This window comes from Chlorocebus sabaeus, chromosome 16 (genome assembly GCF_047675955.1).
Source record: "Chlorocebus sabaeus isolate Y175 chromosome 16, mChlSab1.0.hap1, whole genome shotgun sequence".
NCBI lineage: Eukaryota > Metazoa > Chordata > Mammalia > Primates > Cercopithecidae > Chlorocebus > Chlorocebus sabaeus.
In genome coordinates this window covers 35482245-35499995 of record NC_132919.1, presented here as the reverse complement: position 1 = coordinate 35499995, position 17751 = coordinate 35482245, and the positions used below count along the sequence as shown (strand labels likewise).

The 17751-nt window shown below is 40.4% G+C and overlaps 1 protein-coding gene across 9 annotated transcripts in view; it reads right to left on the bottom strand.

Moving 5' to 3' along the window:
* Nucleotides 1-17751, bottom strand: part of ACACA (acetyl-CoA carboxylase alpha) — a 332440-nt gene that overhangs the window by 152958 nt on the left and 161731 nt on the right. For all 9 annotated transcript variants that reach the window (XM_008011156.3, XM_073004877.1, XM_037993719.2 and 6 more), the window contains 10 exons: nucleotides 15495-15645; nucleotides 14610-14713; nucleotides 10434-10515; nucleotides 9911-10056; nucleotides 8736-8886; nucleotides 6986-7120; nucleotides 6481-6627; nucleotides 5264-5452; nucleotides 3765-3865; nucleotides 2293-2381 (listed from right to left, as the gene is read on the bottom strand). In XM_008011156.3, coding sequence (XP_008009347.1) covers nucleotides 2293-2381; nucleotides 3765-3865; nucleotides 5264-5452; nucleotides 6481-6627; nucleotides 6986-7120; nucleotides 8736-8886; nucleotides 9911-10056; nucleotides 10434-10515; nucleotides 14610-14713; nucleotides 15495-15645 — 1295 coding nt within the window. The remainder of the gene's footprint in view (nucleotides 1-2292; nucleotides 2382-3764; nucleotides 3866-5263; nucleotides 5453-6480; nucleotides 6628-6985; nucleotides 7121-8735; nucleotides 8887-9910; nucleotides 10057-10433; nucleotides 10516-14609; nucleotides 14714-15494; nucleotides 15646-17751) is intronic.

The window sequence follows — 17751 nt, the reverse complement described above, 5'->3', positions numbered from 1 at the left end:
AACAGAAGTTCTTGAGTGGAGTTTAAGTAATAAATCTTTTCTTTTGTAGTTTGTACTTGCTACGTCTTATACAACAAAATCTTCCTATCCTGAGATTATAATGATATTCTCCTAACCATTTAATAGCTTCACCTCTTTAGTACATATTTAAGTCTTTATTTTATTGAGAACTGATTTTTGTGTATAAGATAGGGATTCCATTTCTTTCTTTCCTTTTTTTTTTTTTTTAATGAATAACCCATTACGCTGGTATCATTTATTGGAAAAAAAAAATCTGTCCTTTCCTCATGATCTACAATGCTTCCTCTCTCATAAAATAAGTTTTCATATATGGGTGGATCTGTTTCTGGGTCATTATGTTCCACTGATCTATAAATCTATCCCTATACCTATCTCACAATTTCTTAATTAATATGGCTTTATATTAAATCTTCTTTTCTGATTAGGCAAATCTTTTCACCTTGTATTTCTTTGGAAGTATCTTGATTATTGTGAGACTTGTCTTTTATGGAAATTTTATAATTAGCATTACAAATACGCTAACAGAATTTTTATTGAAATGTCAATCTACAGATGAATTTAGGAAGAATCAGCACCTAATAGTGTACATTCCAATTTAAGACCTTGATAATTTATTTAAATCTTCTTTACTATTACAATCTTCTTGATTATAATTTTCTCGAAAAGAGGCTTGCACGTTTTTTGTTAGATTTACTCGTATTTCATCTTTTTGGTTGCTATTTTATCAACTAATTAATTATTTAGAGACAGGGTCTTGCTCTGTTGCCTGGGCTGAGTGCAGTGGTGCAATCATAGCCCACCGCACCCTTGAAACCCTGGGCTCAGGCAATCCTCTTATTTCAGTCTCTTGAGTAGGTAGGACTATAGGCATGTGCCACCATGCCTGGGCTAATTGTTTTTAATTTCTTGTAGAGATGGGGTCTCATTATGATGCCCAGGTTGGTCTCAAATTCCTGGTCTCAAGCAATCCTCCTGTCCTTGCCTCCCAAAGTGCTAAGATGACAAGCGTGAGCCACTACATCTAGCCTGTTATTTTAAATGTTTTTTTAATAACTTAATAATAAATCTGTGAATCCTTTGAGGCTTTCTAAAAAGACGCCCTACATATTTAATAATAGCAGATATATTGCTTTACTATTTTCTAGCTCTTACACCCTTTAATTCTTTGCCTTGTCTTACTGCACTGGCTAGGACATCCACTATGATGCCGAATAGAAGTAGTGGCAGCAGGCATCATTGTCTTATTCCTAATCTTAAAGATAATGTTTTCAGCGTTTCACCATAATGCATGATGTATCCTGCAGATTTTTTTGTGGGTCCCTTTTACAAGATTTTAAAAGTTCCACTTCACTCCTAGTTTCCAAGAGTTTGTCATGAATGGATGTTAAATTCTGTCAAATGCTCCCTCTCTACACCCTGTTATCTTGAGATAATGAGCATGTTTTTCCTCCTTTCATCTATTTCATGATAAATTATATTAATTGACTTTCCCCAAACTGATCAACCTTGCATGAGTGGGATAAAGCCAACTTGGTTGTTATGTATTATTTTGTATGTTACTGCATGCGATTTGCTAATATCTACATGAGGATTTTTGCTAGTCATGAGTGGCACAGGCTGCTTTTAAAGGAAGTGAAAGGGAGCAGATAAAGGAAAATTTCACATTTTAGATGTTTCAAATTCTGTGATGTTTCACTGCCATCTTGTGGCAGGAAGCAATGTCAGCAGTACACAGCTTTAAAATTTTAACCAAGGTTATTTCACACTTAGAGACAATATATCATTTAGTGAAGCTCTTCAGAGAAAGCCAGGGATAAAGTCCACCTAAAAGACATACTAAAAAGTACTGGAAAATCTGAACTTGCTCTTCCTAGACGCCTCTGGTTCAATTCATGGATTAGCTGCCAAGAATCAAGCTCCTCAGATATGAGTTTCTCAATTTCAGCCTGTGATGACTCAACCAACTTACGCTATACAAGGTCAAAAAGGTATCAACAGGAATGGTAGTCTCTATTAGAAAAATTACTTCAGCCCTTTCTCAGAAGCACACTGGATTCCTAATTTCATCAAGCTGTGTTTCGTTGTTCTTTCTTTAGTGCTAGTGGATATAGAGGTTTAGTTTTTAAGAGAGTAGTGATAGGAGACTGTTTATTAATGGAAGTGTTGTTGACAGGAGGGGGCTTAGCTCTTACACAGTCCTATATGGATAGTTTGGGTTGGTTATCAGAATCAAGGCTTTCTGGGCTAGAGAGTCCTCAGGAAGAGGCTTACCATTCTGGAATTGTGTCTCTACTCGCAGGTACTGCCGGAGCAGATCCATCACCACAGCCTTCATGTGGCCTCGGATGCCACTTCGGTACCTAGGCAAATAGAAAGCCTCCACTGAAAACCCTGACAATCCAACACTATTAAGTAATAAACCCAAAGGCCAAATTTACCTCCATGACATTCCACTGAACTGCTTTCCCTCTGAATAAAGAACAGCCTAAAATGAACTACAAAATTAACTTAAATTCTAAGCCTAAAAGAAATCTCACTATAGACAAGACCTTTTTTAATAAAGAAGAAAAGACAACAACACCCTGCATAGACCCCTCTACCAACACCTTGACTCAGTTCCTACTGCTAAGTAGAAATTATTACCGTACTCGTGAAATGGCTGAGATATCTGAAAAATTTATAAGTATCTTAAAGTTAAAAGTGTTCTGTGAGGTCGGGCGCCGTAGCTCACATCTGTAATCCCAGACCCCTTTTGGGAAGCCAAGGCAGGAGGATCACTTGAGTCTACGAGCTCCAGACCAGCCTAGGCAACATGACAAAACCTCTTATCTACAAAAAATACAAAAAAATTAGCTAAACATGGTAGCGTGTGCCTGTAGTCCCAGCTACTCAAGAGGCTGAGGTGGGAGGATTGCTTGAGCCTAGGAGGCAGAGGTTGCAGTGAGCTGAGACTGTGCTACTGTACTACAACCTGGGTGACAGTGTAAGACCCTGTCTCTAATAAATAAATAAATAAATAAAAATGCTCTGTGAATATCCCTTCAGTATTAATAGCAACAACCACAATTACTTTTGCACCAACCTAATACAATAGGTTCCATAAGAAAAGAATAAAAAATGTCGTACTGGGCCCTCTGACAGAAGAAAAATTAGGAGCTTCATCAAAATGGCAAGGAAAAAGAAAACAACAAAATTTCTGTGCCTTATTAATTGACAAACTGGATGCAGTGGCTCATGCCTGTAATCCCAACAGTTTGGGAGGCTGAGACAGGTGGATCATTTGAGCCCAAGAGCTTGAGATGAGCCTGGGTAACGTGCAAAACCCCACCTCTTCCAAAAATATAAAAATTAGCTGGTCGTGGTGGTGCACAGCTGTAGTCCCAGCTATTCCAAGGGGTTGAAACAGGAGGATCACCTGAGCTTCGGGAGGTTGAGGCTGCAGTGAGCCATTATTGAGCCACTGCACTCCAGCCGGGGCAACAGAGTGATACCCTGTCTCAAATAATAATAATAATAATAAATAATTGACAGAAAAAATGTAGAATATTAAGAAGTCAGAAATATTGAGCATAAGAGTTAGCTCGCAATTCTAAGATATTTAGAAGATACAAGGTACTTTCTAAGATATAAGGTGCTTTTTAATTTCTTGAAGTCAATCTGAGGTAAATCTCTTTGTGACCACTTAAAAGAAAGGAAGACATGAGCATGGACAGGTCTGGGAATCTGGAGTTACAAGTTACTACCTCTGTACCAGCTGAACAATGCTCTGAGTATTCATAAAGAAGACCTCCCGTTCAGATTTCCGGTTCAATGTAGCTGCATGGCTATCTAGGATGTTGGCAATCTAAGGTATAAAAAAGGGAAAAAAATGAGGCCCAACCCAACAAAATGCCCCAAAGCATCAGCCTCTATAGCATGACCAGTAGGAATCTTCTTGCTATAACATGCCAATTCCTATCTCTCATATGTTGGCAGTAGCTGGAAGTTACTGGGCAGAGTTTACATAGAGGATCATGCTAAATAAGCAAGCAGATTTCATCCCTTGTCAACCTTTCCCAGATGAATTAATGACTACATTACAAAAACTATCATCTTACCAAGATCTGTTCAAGGTCAAGATCCAAACTTCACTCCCCACTTATCTACTTATACTCCCTACAGGTACTTCTGCTTTATGGATAAAGAGTAAAGATGTTGCCAAGGTAGTAAGAATGTCTCTAAAAATAAAACTACAAATAGGCCATGCATGGTGGCTCACACCTGTAACCTCAGCACTTTGGGAGGCCAAGGAGGGAGGAAAGGTTGAGCCCAGGAGTTCAATACCAACCTGGGCAACGTAACAAGACCCCCATCTCTATAAAATTTTTTAAAATATTAGCTGGGCATAGTGGTGCACATCTGTAGTCCCAGCTACTTGGGAGGCTGAGGTGGGATGAGCCATCGGGCCTACTGGGGTCAAGGCTATAGCGAGCCATATGATTGCACCACTGCACTCCAGTCTGGGTGACAGGGTGAGACCCTGTCTCAAAAATAAATAAATAAACAGCTGGGCACAGTGGCTCACACCTGTAATCCCAGCACTCTGGGAGGCCAAGGTGGGCAGATCACGAGGTCAGATCGAGACCATCCTGGCCAACGTGGTAAAACTCCATGGCAATTAAAAATGCAAAAATTAGCTGGCATGACGGCACGTGCCTGTAATCCTAGCTACTCAGGAGGCTGAGGCAGGAGAATTGCTTGAACCCAGGAGGCAGACGTTGCAGTGAGCTGAGATCACGCCACTACACTCCAGCCTGGAAACAGAGCTAGACTCCGTCTCTAAATCAATCAATCAATCAATCAATCAACTAATATCACTCTACTTTCAATTCATGAAGATACCTCTAATTAAGGAATTAGGGAATAGCCCCAGGAAAAAAGCTATATGGTATACATGATCCAAGTGTGCTTTTCTCATAACTACAGATACTTTATACTTCACATACAGTACTTTCACTGTTGGCTTTGTACCCTGAGGCAGTTTTTTTTTTTTTTTTTTTTTTGAGACGGAGTCTTGCTCTGTCGCCCAGGCTGGAGTGCAGTGGCGCAACCCTGAGGCAGTTTTGTGAGGTATACAATGCTTAAAAGTATACAACTACAACATCCAAAAAGTAAGGAGGATCCAAATAGGAAGGAATCCTACAATATGAACTCTGGCATTGGTAGCCAGAAAAAAATGAAGATAGTGTTATCCTATAAATACCTGCTGACTGGGAAACTGACAGAGGACTGATGTGATGTTGCTAGCATACTGAGCCATTTCCTTCTTGATAGACTTCTCCACATTGGGGGGAATGCGGCCAGACACGCTAGTCATGATATCTTGCAATTCTAGGAGAGGCAGGGAGGGATCTCTGAGGGTTTTCATCAATCGCTCTACCCAGTCTTTTACCTAAAAAGCATTGGTAAAATAGGACCCAAAGTTAACACAATCCCCCAAATAAAAAGATACATAGTTGTCATTCCGTATACGTAGGAAATTGGTTCCAGAACCACCACTCATATGAAAATGTGCACATACTTGAGCCCTACGGAACCCATATATAGAAAAAGTTGTGGGCTCCATATGCCATCAATACTGTAATTTTGATCCATGTTTGGCTGAAAAAATCCACATATAAGTGGACCCACACAGTTCAAACCTGTGTTGCTCAAGAGTAAACTATATCTGAATTCACTATCATATACTACTTCTTTTCAATATAAAATTTATATAATTTTCAATAGATATGGGGTCTCGCTATGTTGGTCAGGCTGGTCTCAAACTCCTGGCCTCAAGTGATCTTTCCAACTCATCCTCCCAAAGTGGTGGGATTACAGATGTGAGCCAACTATCATAGAGTACTTTGAAATTGCAATGTAAGCATCTAACATTGCCCCTATTCTCCAGTTTAAAAAGGTGTAATCACGGCTGGGCACAGTGGCTCACGCCTATAATCCCAGCACTTTGGGAGGCTGAGGCGGGCAGATCACAAAGTCAGGAGTTCACGACCAGTGCGGCCAACATGGTGAAACCTTGCCTCTATTAAAAAAAAAAAAAAGAAAAAAGAAAAAAATTAGCCGGGCCTGGTGGCGTGTGCCTGTAATCCCCACTACTCAGGAGGTTGAGGCAGGAGAATTGCTTGAACCCAGGAGGTGGAGGTTGCAGTGAGCTGAGTTTGCGCCATTGCACTCCAGCCTGGACAACAGAGCAAGACTCAGTCTCGAGGGAAAAAAAAAAAAGGAGTAATCACAATTAAATGTGAAGTCCATGACAAGGATGGATTTAAAGACCTCAAGCCCCACAACTGAAGGTGAAAGAGTTCCAGGCCAAACAGCTTTCTTTTCCTCCCTCTTAAACAATCATTATGAGACTTGCAACTATTTTGGAGAATAGGCATCCCATTTGTACACCCCTTCCCCAGGAGACGTGATTCATACCTTGCTGCTAAAGAAAGGATCTGGAAGGCAGTATCCATTCATTACGTTGACCAGATTATCCAGGACATAATGGAACACTCGATGCAGTTTCTCGCCTCTGAGTGCCGTGCTCTGGATCCGTGGCAGACTACCTGTGTGAAGCTCAGCCTATCAACCCCAACAAGAGATCAAGTCATCTACTACTTTTGATCTAAGGTACAAACACACCACTACAACTTAAGAGTTATCATTCAAAATGGAGACATCATTTTACCATACCCAGCTACCAGAAGGGAAGTCAATGGAGGAAACATCATAAGAAAATTACGGAATCTTAGTATTACAGTAACTCTTGCAAACTCTTAGTTCCATAATACTACAGGCACAAATACAAGGCATAAGATTAATAGGCGAAAAAGCTAAAGAAAACACTGGCAAACCAAGCACTGAAATCACTTGCCTCTCTCCAAACCACCAAGTTCTTTAGCTCTTAGAGAGCAATATTCGGAGCATCTTCCTAACCCACCTGCTGAACCTTGCTGGGGTTGTCCAGTTGCATTCTGGCTAGTACACAGCCAGGGTCAAGAGCTGCTCCAGGTCGCTTGACGTAATGGATACAGCCAGACTCCACAGCTGTTAAGGTCATTACCATCTTCATCACCTATAGTGAAAAATAAATTAGACTCAGATTTATCTCTCTTTACACAGGTGAATGCTAAGAAGAGGTAAATTTTTCCCTTAGCATCTAAGTGGACCACACCTAATTTGACCCAGAAAAAATGGGAATTTACCACCATCTTCTAGGGACTATCAAGGCAGGCAATTAGAAAATCTCTCAGTACCTCACTTTAGAAATAACAGTTATTGACATTTCTCATTTCTAACTTTTAAAACCATTTTGGCATAATTTGTGATTATACTTGTTTTGTACTTAGAAAGTGAGGAACAATTTAATCTCTTCATACCAGTGAATCCAATCTAAGACATCCAGGCCAAAACCTAAGGATCATTCTTCACTCCTCTTTCTCCCTTACCTACCAATTACCAATCTAGCCAGGCATAACTTCTAAACCTTTCTCAAAAATCTTCCTCTCTTGCCATCTCTTCGGTTTATGCCTTCTTCATTTCTGGCCCAAAGTACTTCAAAGACGCCTTAAGAGATCTCCCTACTTGCTATATACCTCCCACAAGGTCACGAAAAGCAACCATGCTAGATCCCAAATATCATCATACTACTTTTCCACTTAAATCCTTCAGCGATTACCCGCTGCCTCCAGGATAATGTAAACTTACCAGTATAGCTTATAAGATCCTTCATAAACTCACATTCAAGATCTCACATTACTTCTTTAGCATCTTTGCTTGTCCCTCCCCATTAATCCTTAGTCTATTCTCAAGCCACACCGACACATACCTGTAGTCCCCTAAATACACTGTGCTGTCTTGCTTCTGTCTTTGTACATGCTATTCCTTCAACTTTAAGCACTCTTCCCTGCCCTTCTTCACCTGCTCTATTACTATCTGTCTTTCAAAATGAAGATCAAATGTCTCTTCTTTCAGAATATCTTCCCATACAAGCTTAGCTTGATTTGGGTTAGGTGACCCTCTGCACTCTATGCTTAGCTCTCTTAAAATTAATCACATGACATTACTTGCCTGTTTCGTGCCCCACTTCCACATATTTCCTCTGGACAGCCAGCAGTTAGGACACCTAACACTCAATAAGTGCTATTGCCTAGTATCTATTTTTAGAGCTAGAGACTCCTCATTTGCCAAAGTGTTTTTATGTGTTTTAAAAATCTTAAGGTTCGTACTTCCAATGAAGCCAACTGATGTTTTTCATTCTTATTTCCAATCTGTCACTTTTTTTTTTTTTTAATTTTTTAGAAATAAGGACTTGATTTGTGGCCCAGGCCACAAATTGTACCACTCCAGTACAGTGGTACAATCACCATTCACTGCTGCCTTGAATTCCTGGGCTCAAGGGATCCTCCCACCTTAGCTGCCAGAGTGGCTGGGACTACAGGTATGTGCCACTGTATGCCGCTAATTTTTTAGTTTTTCATAGAGACAGGGTCTCATCATCTTGCCCAGGCTAATCTCTAACTCCTGGCCTCAAGCGATCTTCCTGCCTCAGCCTCCCAAAGGGGTGGGATTACAGGCACAAGCCACTGCACACAGCCTCCTTTCTGTAACTTTTCGGTCCTAGTCCATCCCAGCCAACCCTTTTCCTACCTTCCCCTCCCATGATCCCACAGTCTTTTCACCACACTGACCTCAATCTCAGCATAGCACTGGCCAGCAAACACATGACCTCCATCTTCTACGATGTACTGGATTAACTTCCCAGCAGAAGGTGAGCGCATCACTGATGGGTCATTTTCCTTCTCAAACACACAGGTTTTATTGCCAATTGTGATGCGATATCTAGGAGACAAGTGGAAGTATGTAAGCTAAGAAAGCACCTCAGGATGTAAAGGAGAATGGTAGAGAATGTCAACCTTCAAATAAAAAAATCCTGAAAACTTTATTACACACACACACGCACATGACATTCACTGCACCTTTGTTTACAATGTCAATGAACAAAAATTTCCTAGATTAAATAAAGTATAGTATAATCACATAATGGAACACTACATGGCTATTAAAAATAATAGGTACCACAGTTTAAAAAAACACAAAGATATTGATGATGTAATAGCTAACATTTCTTGAAGACTAGCTATGTTGTGACAATGTTCTACACATTTTCAGCATATTAATTTATTTCATTCTCAAAATACCACAACTGGTATTGAACATTTGTGAATTTTTTTTTTTTTTTTGAGATGGAGTTTTGCTCTTGTTGCCCAAACTGGAGTACAATGACGCAATCTCGGCCTGCGGAAACCTCCGCCTCCCAGGTTCATTCGATTCTCCTGCCTCAGCCTCCCGAGTAGCTGGGACTACAGGCATATGCCACCATGTCTGGCTAATTTTGTATTTTTAGTGGAGACAGAGTTTCACCATGTTGGCCAGGCTGGTCTTGAACTCCCAAACTCAGGTGATCCACCTGCTTCGGCCTCCCAAAGTGCTGGGATTACAGGCGTGAGCCACCACGCCTGGCCACATTTGTGAATGTATTTAAAGAAAAACAGTATGTACATGAATGTAACTTGTACATGCATATAAAATTTTTACTCAAATATATAAGAAACTTTTAATAATGGTTACTTATAAAAAGGGGAACTTATTTTTCATTGTCCACATACACTGGAAAGGTAGGGAGACATGTTTTTAATTACAAACACTTTTATATTCTTGATATTTTTGTTAAGTACATGTACTATTTTTTTTTAAACTACAAACGAGTACCAAAAAAAGCCTGGGAAAAATCCCAAAAACTAGTAACTTATAAGAGAAAAGGCTAATAGGATGACCGGCAAATGGACCTCAAACAGTCATTTACCTATCCACTTCCTCCTTCATGTACGTAGTATAACTGCTGCCATCATAGGACAAGAGCAGTCCACCATCACTCAGCCGATGTACATCTACTTCTACACATGAGCCATTCATGATCACCACATAGGAGTTGGGGGACTGTCGAGTCACCTGTAGGGAATGAGAATGAGGATCAGTGTGTCCCTTCCAGGTACAACTCCAAACAAAATTTGAATGCTTCAAAAATTCAGGTAAGAAAGATCTGTCAGGAGGACAAAAACTCATGCATCAGTGTCTGTGGACATGACTCAGTCCTGCTGTAAGCAAAGACGGCAACCTTAGTTGTTTTTCCCAGCTGTGGTTGTTCCCTGTCTCTCCTTTATCTCTTGGCAACAACAAATGCTGCTTCAGGACACTGACACAAATAATGACTGTAATTTCACTAACACCCCCATTCCTGCATTACATCAAATTTTTTCTCTTGCCTCTCAGCCTAAAGAAAGATAGCTTAAAAAGTAAGATACAAACTCCAATGGGGTTCTGCATACCTTAAGTACATACTTGACTCCCTCATAGATAAGTTCAACATCTACTGTATTCAGCAGTGTATGAGCAGGAAGGACTTGACCCCTGAAAGAACAGCAGCAAGAGAGACACTTACTACAAAGTTCCAACAGTCAATAAGAGAATCTAAAAGATTATTGATTATAGCATTTCCTAGGACAACAAAAAACTAGAAACAACCTAAATATCTCAATAATCATTTGTAAGGAATTGATCACATCAATTATGAAAGAATCTTATAATGGATTTTTTTTTAATTAGGGTAAAATACACATTACATTAAATTGGCCATCTTAACCATTACAAAATGCACATTTCTCTAGTGTTGGGGATATTAACACTGTTCTGCAACCAATCTGCAGGACTTTTTCATCTGGCAAAAGTAAAACTCTACACCCATTAACAACTCCCAATTTCCCCCTCCCCCTAGTCCCTGGTAACCATCATTCTACTTTCTGGTTCTATGAGTCTGACTACTCTTGATACCGCATATAAGTAAAACCATATAGTATTTGTCTTTTTGTGGCAGGCTTAATTCACTTACCCTAATGTCCTTAAGATCCACCTATGTTTCAGCATGTGTCAGAATTTCCTTCCTCTTTAAGGCTGAATAATATTCTAATGTATGTATATCCCACATTTTGTTTATCCAGTCATCCATCAACCAACATCTGAGTTGTTTCCATCTTTTAGTTACTGTAAATAATCCTCCTATGAATGTGGCTGTGCAAGTATCTTTCAGACCCTGCTTTCAATTCTTTCAGAATACCCAGAAGTGGTATTACCAGATCATATGGTAATTCTATTTTTAATTTTTTCAGTAATTGCAATACCATTTTTCAATAGTGGCTGCATCATTTTACATTCCCATCAAGAGTGCACAAGTGTCCCAATTTCTCTATGTACTTGCCAATACTTGTTGTTTTCTGTTTTTTGACAGTGGGCATCCTAATGGGTGTGAGGTGATATCTCATCATGGTTTTGACTTTATTTACTTAATGATTAGTGATGCTGCGCATGTCTTCACATGTGGAACAAAACATACAGATATTAAGAAGATGTGAACTAAAAAACACTTTAAAAAAATATACTGTTGAGTTAAAAAAGCAAGGTAAAGAACAGTTTCACAGTATGCTACCATTTGAGTTTTTAAAAACCAGGAGGTGGGAAGAAACAAGTACCACATGTTGATATGGTTTGGCTGTGTTCCCATTCAAATCTCATCTTGAACTGTAGCTCCCATAATTCTCATGTGTTATGCGAGGGACCCGGTGGGAGATACCTAAATCATGGGGGCAGTTTCCCCATACTGTTCTCGCGGGAGTGAATAAGACTCATGAGATCTGACAATTTTATAAAGGGAAACCCCTTTCACTTGGCTCTCATTTTTCTCTCTTGGCTGCCACCACAAAAGACATGACTTTGCTCTTCCTTTGCCTTTCGCCATGATTGTGAGGTCTGCCTAGCCATCTGAACTGTGACTCAAACCTCTTTCCTTAATAAATTAGCCAGCCTTGGGTATGTCTTTATTAGCAGTATGAGAACAGACTAATACACATGTATATATTTATGTAAGTTTAGGATATCTTTGGAAGGTTAGAAAAGCAATTGGTAATATGAATTTACTATAGGGGATGGAAACGGGGTGGCCAAGGAACAGAGGTCAGAGAGAGACTTTTCACTGCTTATCTTTTTTGTGCCTTTTGAATTTTGAACCACAGGAATGTGTTAACTGTTCTTAAAGATAAAGATTAACGCTGGACACAGTGGCTCATGCCTATAATTCCAGCACTTTGGGAGGCCAAGGCGGGCTGATCACAAGGCCAAGAGATGGAGACCATCCTGGCCAACATGTTGAAACTCCGACTCTACTAAAAATACAAAAATGAGCTGGGCATGGTGGAGTGCACCTGTAGTCCCAGCTACCGGGGTGGCTGAGACAGGAGAATCGCTTGAACCCGGGAGACGGAGGTTACAGTGAGCAGAGATCACGCCACTGCACTCCGGCCTGGTGACAGAGTAAGGCTCCACCTAAAAAAAAAAAAAAAAAAAAAAAAAGGCCGGGCGCGGTGGCTCAAGCCTGTAATCCCAGCACTTTGGGAGGCCGAGACGGGCGGATCACGAGGTCAGGAGATCGAGACCATCCTGGCTAACACAGTGAAACCCCGTCTCTACTAAAAAATACAAAAAAACTAGCCGGGTGAGATGGCGGGCGCCTGTAGTCCCAGCTACTCGGGAGGCTGAGGCAGGAGAATGGCGTAAACCCGGGAGGCGGAGCTTGCAGTGAGCTGAGATCCGGCCACTGCACTCCAGCCTGGGCGACAGAGCAAGACTCCGTCTCAAAAAAAAAAAAAAAAAAAAAAAAAAGCCAGGAGCGGTGGCTCATGCCTGTAATCCCAACACTTTGGGACACCGGGGTCGGATCATGAGGTCAGGAGTTCAAGACCATCCTGGCCAATATGGCGAAACCCCTTCTCTACTAAAAATACAAAAATTAGCTGGGCATGGTGGTGCGTGCCTGTAGTCCCAGCTACTCAGGAGGCTGAGGCAGGAGAATTGCTTGAACCCGGGAGGCAGAGGTTGCAGTGAGCCGAGATTGCACCACTGCACTCCAGCCTGGCGACAGAGTGAGATTCTGTCTCAAAGGAAAAAAAAGGTAGGTAAGGGGGGCAGTAGCGTGGGTGGAAGGGAGAGGGAGAAAATTACCAAGGAGAGAAACACTGTCAAGAAAAACTTTTGCTAATAGTAGAGAAAGAGTGATAAAGCAAGTGTGGTAAGTTGTGAGTTAATTGGTGAATCTGAGCAAAGAATATATAGAAATTATTTCTATTATTTATGTAACTCTTAAAAACCTAAAATTATTTCAAAACACAAGTTTTTAAAATAAGTTAAAGGCTGGGTGCAGTGGCTCACACCTGTAATCCCAGCACTTTGGGAGGCTGAGGCGGGCGGATCACAAGGTCAGGAGATCGAGACCATCCTGGCTAACACGGTGAAACCCTGTCTCTACTAAAAATACAAAAAAAATTAGCAGGGCGTGGTGGCGGGTGCCTGTAGGCCCAGCTACTGGAGAGGCTGAGGCAGGAGAATGGCGTGAACCTGGGAGGCAGAGCTTGCAGTGAGCCGAGATCACACCACTGCACTCCAGCCTGGGGGACAGAGCGAGACTCTGTCTCAAAAAATAAATAAATAAATAAATAAATAAATAAATAAATAAAAATAAAATAAGTTAGAAACAAAAGCATTTAAAAAGGGGGAGGGCTTGTAGAGGAAAATGCATTTGACATAATTGTACACGAATAAGAAAACTATTTAACTAGGTTAGAAATTATATGTTGCAGAACAGAAATAAATAAGACTGGATTGGTAAAAAGGGGCCAATGAATACAGGGAGTTGAAAGTCACACCAAGGGATTTAGATTTGATACAGAAGAGAAATGCCAAGCTGCTGAAGGTTTTACTACATGAGAGTAACAAAGTGAAAGATACTTATCATAGGGCTTGAAATCTCAGTTCAATTTTTAAATTTTGTTTCTTTTCTTTCTTTCAGATACCTCAAAAGGGAATTGATATAAGTCTAACAACACAGAAGGAAATAAAAGTGCCTGTGATTAAAGGACTTTAAAATGATTAGCCACTTGGAGCATTCCTCTGGGGACTCAAAGGCAGAGCTTAGTCTCCTGAATCAGCATTAGAAATTAGTTTAGCCCCATAGATGTCTCACTCCCTACTTGAAAGACTCATGAGGTCATCCTGAATATCAGCCTTAATTATTTATTTCTGAAAGGTGGTACAGGTAATACACGAAATATTTACGGTTCAGTGCTGGGGAGAAATACCAGATTTTTATCACCAGGGTTTGGAGAGATTTGATACTTATACAGGACAGAATATCTAATGCAGATGGATTCCAGTTTTTAAAGAAGCAACCTGTTCTAACTGTGGTATAAGTTAATGTCTAGAATCTGCAGTTAGACTCCCCAAATAATTTGCCATAAACGTCAACATCCCCTCTCTTTCTTGCCACCATGGTCCATGAATAACAAGTAACACTCATAAGCTGCCAGGAACAGACAGAAGAATAAATGGGTCTTTGAGCTTCAGTCCCTGTACTCAGGACCATTGGTTAGTTTGTGTAGCCTACAAGAAACAAAGCCTACCTTTCTAAGGAGTGAAGGAAGTTAGAGACGCTATTCCGCAGGCTCACGTCTGCCACGTGGAGGGCCCCACATACAACCCCCAACATGGTGTCAGGTCGCTCAGCCTGAAAGGAGGAAAAAGAGGGCAGATCAAATGCATGGTCACTTGGCACCACAGACTCTCAAATGAAATCAGGTTCACATTTGTTGTGATGAAACAGCTAGCAATGAAAATCTCCATTCTCACTGCCCAACTGATTTTTTAGATAAAAATGAACACATTCATGTTTAGAATTTGATTAGAGGGACCATGTGAAGAGAAATGAAAAATTTCTTCTTCTCTCCCTAAGACTTCCACTGAGCCAATCAATGAGTAGCTCAAAAATAGGCTTCTGACAGAAATAAATTTAAAGACACAACGATTTGGCTACTGATAATCTCAAAGAAAAACGGTTTATAGCCAAACTTTGGACCTCCAGACAAATTATATGAACCTAACGATTTTATACAAAATCTTGGATAATTCAGCATAGCCCCAGGAATTAAGGAATAACTGATAACTCTTGATTTAAATGAGGCCTCTCTCTTCAGCATCTGGTAGATACAGAAGTTGGCAACTATGGACCAGATTTAACATTAAATGAAGAAAAACAAAGAAATTCAGTCTCTGCATGCCTCTCTTCAAATATACGTCAGGAAGCAATGCTAGAACATAAAATGACTGTGTTACACTAGCACAGGAATGATCAGAGTGCTAAAATTACACTGACTCCTAGATTTTTCCAGGTAGATCAAGAACCATTTATATTAGAATCAAATAAATTTCATTTAGTGACAGGGATTGAGCACCCAAGTTTATAAAAACCCAATCCCAGCAGCTGTTTGTGCAAGTGGAGAAATACACACCTGTACTTTTTCTGCTATCAGTCTGTCCAGCCAGCCAGTATCAATTCTGTTCATCTGAAAGCTTTCAGTCTCTAACAATTTGATCAGGTATTCAACTGTAGTTCGAAAGTCACCCCGAATAGACAGCTCCTTCAGAGCCACCACCATGTTTCTGGGAGAAGAACAGAAGCCAATCTGTTTCAGCAACAAATACTTTAATGTTTTTCAATCATTTTAAAGAACTGTTTGGCCAGGCGCGGTGGCTCACGCCTATAATCCTAACACTTTGGGAGGCCAACACAGGCGGATTTGGGAGGCCAAGACAGGTCGGGAGATTGAAACCATCCTGGCTAACATGGTGAAACCCCATCTCTACTAAAAACACAAAAAATTAGCCAAGCGTGGTGGCAGGCGTCTGTCATCCCAGCTACTCGGGAGGCTGAGGCAGGAGAATGGCTTGAACCCGGGAGGTGGAGCTTACAGTGAGCCGAGATTGCACCACTACACTCCAGCCTGGGCAACTGAGCGAGACTCCGTCCCCCCACCAAAAAGAAAAGAACTGTTTCATTCCTTCGGAATCCTGAGAGGGAAGGGAGAGAGACAGTTCCAAAAACAAATAAGGGTGCACATGTTAAGTGTGCTCATTCATGTGCATTCCACAGAGAAAAATTCGCAAAAAGTCAGTAAACATTTGAATTCTAACTGATATTACCATAAGAGCATCAGCTAATCAGATACATTTCATTATAATGAGTACAGAACAAATTATAACAAATTATATGCAAACCACCCTCAGTTTTTACTTAGTTAAGTTTCCCTTATTCCATTAATTTATTGTTGGCTAACAAGAATTAGGGCATTAATTCTCCCTATCCTTAAACCTTATTTATGTATAATTTACATACAGTAAAATATACTTATTTTAAATATACAGTTCAATGAATTTTCCCAAGGGCTTAATTTAAAGATTTCCACACAGTGAAGCAACTCTCTGGGTGCAGTCATATATCAGGAAAGTGGGAGTGTTTTTTTAAACTGCATTTTGGATATCTATGCAATGATTTGCTCATTACTTTTATTACTTCCCAGTTAAGTGCAAAGTGATCCAATTTTAGCAGAATTTCAAATACTATGGGGCTTTTCTGTATATTTATGCCCAGTGTCTATCCTGCACGGGACAGGTATTTACTTAAACAAATACTAATTATGTAGTTCATACTAGTAAGACACATATTATGACTGTAAGGAAGAAAGAATATAAATACAATAATCACTTTCAAAACACATGGTGGAATATCATCAATGCCAGTGACAATACTTAAGCAAAGTTCTGGAGAGGTTGTAAGAAGGGAGAAATTCACCTCCCTACAGTTTCATGAAAAATGTGAAATCTGACATAGTCTAAAAGTATAGCTGATAATTATAACTGTGACAGGAATCATCTTCCAGGTGGTCCAGGCATTCCGTCAGCCTAAAATATTATTCTGTTGCCCACCTCTGTCCTCCTTTGACTTGACTTACTTCTACAAACTTCAATTATCAATCTAGATGTCACTGTCTTCTGGGAAACCTTCCCAGACCCCCTCCAGACTGAGTTAGTTGACTCATCTGTATGATCCTATAATGCCCTTAAATAATATGACTATCATCATCCTTACTACATTGTATTTTAACTGCCAATTGTCTTACACCCTCTGGATTGTAAAGTTTTGTGAGGACAGAGATTCTATTTTGGACCTCACTGTATTGCCAGAACCTGTAGATAGTAGATACTCAGTAAATATTTGTTTAATAGAATGAACGAATGGGCCTGGCACAGTGGCTCACACCTGTAATCCCAGCACTTTGGGAGCCCGATGCGGGCAGATCACTTGAGGTCAGGAGTTCGAGACCCGCCTGGCCAATATGGTGAAACCTGTCTCTACTACGAATACAAAAACTAGCTGAGTGTGGTGGTGGGCACTCCATGTCAGAAAAAAAAAAAAAAAGTATAAATGAATGAACAGAGGAAATAGCAAAAACAAAAAAGCAGAGAGAAGAAAATACAGGTTGACAAAATTAGCCGGGCATGGTGGCATGTGCCTGTAATCCCAGTTACTCAGGAGGCTGAGGCAGGAGAATCACTTGAACCCAGGAGGCGGAGGTTGTAGTGAGCTGCGATTGTGCCACTGCACTCCAGCCTGGGTGACAGAGCAAGACTCCGTCTCAAAAAAAAAAAAAAAACGAAAATACAGGTTGAGTTCAGGGAATGGTATGATTGAAGCAGAGGTATAAGGAT